General features: G+C 54.7%; 1 protein-coding gene across 12 annotated transcripts in view; it reads right to left on the bottom strand.

The window, feature by feature from the left end:
- Nucleotides 1-2,161: 2,161 nt before the first annotated feature.
- Nucleotides 2,162-7,730, bottom strand: part of CEP164 (centrosomal protein 164) — a 63,382-nt gene continuing 57,813 nt past the window's right edge. For all 12 annotated transcript variants that reach the window (XM_072822177.1, XM_072822181.1, XM_072822183.1 and 9 more), the window contains 6 exons: nucleotides 6,941-7,048; nucleotides 6,257-6,371; nucleotides 5,476-5,823; nucleotides 4,706-4,772; nucleotides 3,746-3,868; nucleotides 2,162-3,556 (listed from right to left, as the gene is read on the bottom strand). In XM_072822177.1, the coding sequence (XP_072678278.1) occupies nucleotides 3,460-3,556; nucleotides 3,746-3,868; nucleotides 4,706-4,772; nucleotides 5,476-5,823; nucleotides 6,257-6,371; nucleotides 6,941-7,048 (858 nt within the window). In that variant the 3' untranslated portion in view covers nucleotides 2,162-3,459. The remainder of the gene's footprint in view (nucleotides 3,557-3,745; nucleotides 3,869-4,705; nucleotides 4,773-5,475; nucleotides 5,824-6,256; nucleotides 6,372-6,940; nucleotides 7,049-7,730) is intronic.

Genomic DNA, 7,730 nt, shown 5'->3' with positions numbered 1-7,730 from the left:
CCCATTTCACAGATATGAAGATTGAGGCACAGAGAGGATAAAGTGGGAACTCTTGCTTGACTCACGTCCCCTTTGCTTTTAAATGTGAGTGGAACTCATCCCACTGTCCCTCTGTTCCCTAGCTCCCAAGGGCAGGCATCCCTCCCCTCCATCATGCAAACAGTGCTCTTCTGCCCTTCGCTGGGCCCTCTGTGGAACGTATCTGCTAGAGACGGCAGATTCAATCAGCAAGGCAGGAGATGTGAGAAGAAAGGAGGAAAAGACTTTCCCATTCTATCCAGGACACTGGTGATGTCAGGGGATCCATTTTTTAATCATCATCCCCTCACCTAACCTGCAAAAAGCTGGTGGTGGGATTGGAAACCCCACCAGTCACCCTCCCCCACCAGAGTCTAATTTAGACCACTGGAGACTTTCCAGCCTCCCTCTGGGTTAGAGCAACGTTCCACCCAAGGCAGCCGCCCTGCTTCATTCCTGGAATAGGGTTTAGGCTTTGAGATTTTAACTGGCAGGGCTGGGGGGGGAGGTGGGGGGGGCACAGGCCTGGAAAGGACTTGTTCAGGTCACAGAGCTTGCAGGTGTCAGAGCCAAAGGTAGACCCAGGTGTCCTACGGCCAAGATTATCTCCCCCTCCCCAAGCTGCCATTTTGTGTGGAAGTCTTCATGGCGGTGGGGGTGGGGGCTGCCATTGACAACTTTGTACCTTTCTGAAAATACTCAATGAACATCTCACAGAAGAGCTTTGGGAGACTGTCTGATCCTAGGTTAGACCAGTAAAAGGGAAGATAATCAGAAAACCGCCCTTTCTTTTCTTGTATTTGCATAAAATCTCCAGAAGGAACCTTCGAAGAGAAGACTGGCCCAAGGACGGATAGACTTTTGTTCACATGGCTCAGTACTCAAATGATACATGTAGCCTGTTCAAAGTAAGTATCTTTTTAAAAACACTCTTTCCTGAAACCCCTGGCTGGGTGTCAGAGCTCCTCAGTTCTGGTCCCGCTTCTTCCACACCCTGACTGTAACTTTGGTTAACTCTCATAATCTCTCTAGGCCATTTCTGCCACTGCAAACATGAGGGGACCAGTCATCTGCAAGGTTCCCTTCAGCTACAAAGGGCTATGAGTCTAGACTCCCCAGCTAGACTCTATCATCTCAAAGGGGAGAGACGGGACCGTTTAGTCTTTAGTTTTACAAATCTGCCTTGTAAAGCTTGAACCTGGGGCAGTGGCGGGGAAGGGGGGGTTGCTCACCCAGCTAGAAGGCCCTCCCTCTCTGGGACCCAGCTCTTCAGACCAAGTGGGCCAGGACTATTGTGTGATTAGGACAGAAGGTGCTGACATAGGGGAGCAGGCTCAGTATAACTCGGCTTTTGGAGATGTGTAGATCTAGGTTCAAATCTTGGGTGGCCCTGAGCTGTGGTCATTTAATCTCTCTGAGCCTGAAGCTCCCCATCTATAAAACATACCAACTTCACAGGTTAAGTGGGTTAAATTAGGTAATATTTGAAATGTACCTGCACACAGAAGGTTTGACCAATGTTAGCATCTCTCCTCCCTCCCTTCATCAGAGCAGGTAGGACACTGGGACACAGAGGAGGCTCCATTAAGCTGTATGTTTGAAGTGGTTTTCTCATGCAAATCTGTGAAACACAGCCACCTGGGTTGGTTCTCCTAACAATTCTGTTGCTATAAATCCAAAACTATGTTGGCTGCTCACACCACTGGAGCAGAAAACAAAACCCACCTAACTTTGCCAGCTTAGGGCTTAGGGGGCTTGGCTTTCATTTGTGTACATGCAGAAAACGATGCCGAGTAGTCTCTGGGAGATGGCACAGTGAGTCTCCAGCTGGTAGGTGGCAGAGTGGGGCGGGGAATGAAGAATATCAGTGCTTCCTGAGGTTTCCACGCAGCAGGGACAGGCAGCTCTGAGGGCACAGATGAGAGGCCAAGGGCTCTCATGTGGCAGAAACTAGGCTACTTCCTTCGGGACCTGCAGGTCTCTGAGCCCCTGGGTTTTCCTCCCCACACCTGTATTACAGGCTTGTTGTGAGTAGATTAGACCACCTAGGAAGGGGTCTGAGAATGTTAATTTTTCCTTCCTTTATTCTTAAGAGGAAGGAGGCCAGGGCCTTCAAAGAGGAGGAGACACATTCACACGGCTGCCTTGTGGCAAATGGACCTGCAGGGATTTAATTGCTGTAGAAAACACAGGATTGTCACCAGAGTTGGTTGTAACACATGAGCTAGCCCCGAAGCACACAGAATGAGCCAAATAACAAAATGGACTTTTTTCTCTATGGTAGACTGATGCCTAAGGGGTGGGGGTGGAGGGGGAGGGAGGTAAAAAGTTTCTTAGTCCCAGAAAAAGAACTGAATGAGAGGCTGGCAGAGACTTGGTTTGTATGCAGTGGAGAGGCGAGGGCAACCCATAGCTTTTGAGACAAATACGGGGACATTTTATCTAAACAATGGGACAGATGTCCGAGAACATGGCCTGCAGCCCCTCGAGGAGCCCTCTGATGGGAAGCGGGACCGCGGGGAGCCGTGCCAGAATGGCAGCGGCTCGACCTGGCACAAGATCCCCACTGCCAGTGCCAGGTGCTGCCTTCAGAACTGGCCTACCAGCTCTGAGGACGGATGCTAGAGGGGTGGAAACAAGAACCCCCCCTCTCTCCGTGGCAGCCCAGAAAGACAAAACCAAGATGAGGACCCAAAGCCATCCCAGGGTTTTCCTAGGGCTTGTTGGCTTCTTGAAAGTTGTATGCTTGCAACCTGAGACTTGGGGGTCGGGAGGAGGCTCCAGGGAGGAGCCCGAGGGAAGGGAAGGGGGTGCCCCTGAGGAAAGCACAGAGTCAGCAGAGGGAGGAGAGGCAGCAGAGCTTCTGGGGGCCAACTACCAGCAACCTCTGTATGAGCTCTGGGCCCAATCCTGAGATAGAATGCTCAGTAAGGAGACTTGAAAAAAGAAAGAAAAGGGTCTGTCTGAGGCTGAGGTATTAAAGCCTGGTCCCCCAGGGTACAGACATGCTGGGGGGCTTTGTTCTACTGAATTAAGGACCATATGCATATCACTGCAGGGAGCACTAAGCATGGAGCCCCCTGCAGGTCCAGGGGATCGACTCCGCTCCAACGGGAGGCCCTTGGCCTTGGGAGGCAACTCCTAATACCATGTCCTCCCTCCTGAAGGCTCCCGGGTCTCCATCACCCCATGTCAATGCTGCCTCATCCAGGTGGGAGTTCCCAGAAGTCCACATTCTTCAGCGTGATACATGTGGGCTCAGAGGGGCAGCTTACAGTGTTCAGTGGCACCATCCTTTCCACCCAGCCCTGGCCTCCATGGTTCCTCTGACTGGGGCAGGCAGCAAATAGGGCACCCGGGGCAGGAGAACGCTCGCTCAGAAGGAACAGAGCGCAGGCAGCTCCTCAGGCACTTGGTCTGGGCGCGGGAGAGGTGGGGGCCCTAGTAGTGATACACCTTCAGTGTGTTGTGCTCATCCAGGCCCAGCTGCAGGAGTCTGGAGCCAGCCGCTGGCTTGGGCACTGAAGAGAACAGCTGTCTGGCCATTAAGTGAAGGAAATCTCTGCAGTGGAGTCCACTAAGCACATCCAGGGAGGGGCCAAAGGCCACACGCGGTCCTCCTTGGACCCACCCGGGGTACAAACACAAGCCCCGAAGCCCAACTCAGCCATCCCAGCACTGACCGCAGGAAGGGCCCACGGTCTGGGGAGCAGCAGTCAAAGGATACAGCTTGGGGTCATTCCTGTAATGTTCTAGCCACTTGCGGTTGGCCTCAATCATGCTCTGAAAGTCAGGGCTGCCCACCCCGGGGCCGTGGGCCTGGGACCGCTGCAGGAGGTGCAGCTGCTCACTGGAAAGGAGGTGAAAGAACTGGAAGGGGCCGTGCGATGTGGGCCACAGGCCGGTACATCTCCCTCCTCCTCTATGCACACCAGCCAGGGGCTGTGAGGGGTTGCTTCAGCAACTCAAAGCTTCCTTTACTGGCAGGAATGCTCTTCTGGAAGGATGGGCATCTGTTCCCCAAGGACAAGGTGGTGGACCCCTCTGCCCCTCCCTTGGGTGGACACTCCTGGCATCAGCCCTCCCACATCTGCCTGGTCCCAGCCCAGCCGATTAGCGAAAGCTTTCCCCTCTGTTGACTCAAATACCTGCCTAGCATCAGCTCCCCAGTGGGTCAAAGGGTAAGTGGGGGTGCTTATGGCAGGGGGCCTGTGAGGGAGTGGGGGTAGGCAGGGGATAATATGGCAAGGAAGAAGATGAATGGGAAATTAATAACAGGTTTAAATAATTGCCCATCTGTCTCTCCCACAGGGTGCCCCTCTCACTCCAGATGTTGCTCAGCAGGACCTGGAGAAGAAGGGAACCTACAAAGCAGACAATGAGCTTAATGGCAAAGACAAAAGCCATGCTCAAGGGCAGGAGGGGTCCATCTCTCCCTGCAGGTGCTACCAGGCACCTTCCCCATACAGGTAGGCCAGGTGAGACCAGCTGCCACTGGGGTCGCGGTGGACTGGGTTTTGATCACAGAGGCACCTCAGACCCAGGCAACTTTGTGGCCAGGGAGCCTATCCCAGCTCTCTGGGCAACGTGACCAGAGTTCTCCCCTGGGAGGTGCCACCTGTCCAGGGAGGTGCAGGAAAGTGACAGGGCTGTGTGGTTCCCACCCTGAGCCCACAGTGAGGCTTACCTGGCAGACACATAACCCAGCCTGTTCTCCAGTGGGGCAGGGTTGCTGCTGAGGAGTGGAACTCCAGCTGGAAAAGTGGGAGGCAATTGTCCAGAAACGGGCGGTGGAAGCCAGCCCAAACCCATCTGCGCCCCTCCCACCTCCCGGAGATACCAGCAACAGGGAATGTTTCAGTGGTTGGATGTGAGACACAAATGAGAGACAGGAATTTGTCCTATTTACTTCTAAAATTGAAGCTACTTTTCTTTTAGGATTCACAAAAAAGATATGTAAATTTTCCCCCCAAATAACTATGTTTTTATGGCTTTTTGCATTCTTCAGCAGGACTTAAGAGACCAGGTGAGGCCTTCTCGCCCAGAGGCAGGGCAAAGCTATATGGCCGAGGGGTTATAAGCAGAATCTTGAAGTCACGGAGACAGGGAGCTCAGAACCCAGTGTGTTACTTATTCTCTGGAAACCCTGGGGCATATCTCTTAACCTCTCTGAGTCAGTTTTCTCGTCTGTAGGGTGGGGATAAATGTCACTACCTCAGAGGCTTATTAGAAGGACTCATGCCTGGCCCCTCACACAAAGCACAAGATGGTAGTGATGACAGGGATGACCTTTCAGGTTCTGCTAAGCTCTGGATCACATCAGAAAGGCTCCAATCAGCCCAAGCTCCAGGTAAACTGTAGACCCACGGAGCCCATGGTTACAGGGAAACCAGCAAGTCGTCTTCCCATAATGGGATGGACCTTGCCCAAGCCAGGGGCAATAAGAGGGAGGCTTACTTGGAAAATACTTGCGCCACTTCTCCACCAGGAAGTCGTCCACTGTCTGAGTCACAGAGGAGGAGAGCCTGGGGCCCAACCTGGGGTCCCAGGCCCACTGGGTGGATGTAGGCCTACCCAGCGGTGAGGCTGAGACCCGGGCCAGGGAGGGGCAGGTGGGCGTGGGGGCACTCCTGGGGTCCCGGGCCAGGGTGTGCACCGGTGTAGCAGTGAAGAGCGGTGGTGGCAGCTGCGGGTTGAGACTGCCCAGCATGCTGAGGACACCATTCAGTTGGCTGCTGATCTGATGCAGGGAATTGCTCAAATAGTGGAACTCGTTGGGGAAGGTGGCACTGGTGGTCAGGTTGACTGAAAGGAAAGGACTAGGCTTCAGGGCCCCGGGCACCCTACTGGTTGCCCCTCCCTGGTCTGCAGGACCACAGCCCCTCAGCTGACGGAAGTCACAGGGATGGCAGGGCTTCTGAATTCCAGATAGCACAGACCAGAAGCTGGCCCAGGGAAAAAGCCTCTCCAGAGAGCAGCAAGGAAGGAGGAGGAGACGTCCTCTGCAGACCAGAGCGGCAGAGGGAGAACATGTCCCAGAAGGCACTGGAAGGTCTGTGCACATTCATGTGGTCCCTGTGTGCTGGGTCACTCCTTCCGAGCATTACTGAGTACCTGCTCCAGATGCTGGCTCCCAGAGGCGTACCCATGCAGGGCTGAAGAAGGGGGGCTGCCCCTCCCCACACTCCTCCCTCTCGGTGGGTACTGTGGCCCACCCCCTGCAGCCACTGACACTCACTGTGAGGCAGGGAGCAGGCCTCAGAGCTGGTGCTACTCATGTCTTCCATGTCGCTGAGGTCAAAAGTCACCACCTTCTTGGTGGGGGCTCCTCTCAGAATGTCCTCTTCTGAAGCCTGAGGGGTACAAGCAGCAGTCAGTACTGGTGCCTGCCCAGTGCGTTCTCCCCGCAGTCCTTGCAATGGGTGGGCACTCTCTGGGACCCAAAGTTCAGGAAGAGGGACACCATACTGGCTGCCTTACGGCATGGGGGAAGGGAGGCAGGGCTAGGGGGCACCATAGGCCCAAAACACAGGCAGCAGGGCCCCAGAACCAGGGCCCCTTCCCCGCTGCAGGGTCTCTCCACCTGGGCTTTCCTCCAACCACACCCACACCTCCGGCATCAGGGGACAAGGCCCCAGGGAAGCCTAGGTCTGTCCATTCCAAACCCCCCAGGCACAGCTCTCCTCAGGGGCCAGGCAGGGGCCAGCGCCTCTCAAGAACCCACAGCAAGAGGCTCCAGGTCTGCTCAACCACTCCGCACAGATATGCAAACCCACAGATGTAGTCAGAAACTTCAAGGCCAAAGCCACTGCCACATCACCAGCCCAGGAGCCCCAGAGGCCCAGCTCCCCACTCCATGGGACCAAAGAACCCAACTGCATCCCAGGAATAGAAGCGGGGGGCCGGAGCCACCACGTCGCACCTCTTCCTGAAGAGAGGACTCCAGCTGAATGAGCTTCTCCTCCTTCTTCCTCAGCAGGTCGTGGCCTTTCTGCATGGCTGACCTCATCTCGTCCAGATGCCTGGTCTCCTGCAGCCAGAGAGATGGGAGGGGGGGTGCTAAGCACAGATCCTGGAGCCCCAGCGCTGCATGTCATTAGCCAGGTGAGTCTGTGCAAATGACCTCTCAGTCTAGACTGTCATCTGCAGAAAAGAAATACTAGTCTTCTAGGGTCGTAAGGATTAGAGGAGGTAGAGAGATGCTCCGCCCGGGCCTGTACCTAACACTCTCCAAGGGTTGCTCTCAGTGCAGGGTTATCATGTCAGTGCTCCTGCTCCCTGCACTCTCAGCATTCAGCAAAGCAGGGAGGGCCTGAGGGTGGCAGGCCGATGCCTCTGGGAAGCCTCCCCTGTGCCAGCTCTGAGCGCCAACAGAATTCTAAGGGAGCAGGCTCCACCAAGACCCTCAGAAGGCAGCACTAGGTCTCTGCCTTTTCACTGGAAATCAGGTGATCAGAAAAGCATGTCAGCCTGGCGCCCAGTGTGCTCAGAGGATTCACTTATGAACCAAGTCTTCAGTGTGATGGAAAGGACATGCAAAACACTGGATGGGAAATTTTTAAATCCTCCCTTGTACTTCTCTCCTAGAAAGCCAGAGTAACACCCCTGCCTTGTACATCATCCGTGGTTATCATGAGGATCAAATGATCAAGCGCTGAAGAAAGCGCTCTGCACCTGTGCCTGACTCGTAAGGCACTTTCATCCTCACGGAC

This window comes from Canis lupus, chromosome 3 (assembly GCF_048164855.1).
Source record: "Canis lupus baileyi chromosome 3, mCanLup2.hap1, whole genome shotgun sequence".
Taxonomy (NCBI): Eukaryota; Metazoa; Chordata; class Mammalia; order Carnivora; family Canidae; genus Canis; species Canis lupus.
Note: the sequence above shows the minus strand (reverse complement) of the source record. Positions and strands in the feature narration are given on the sequence as shown.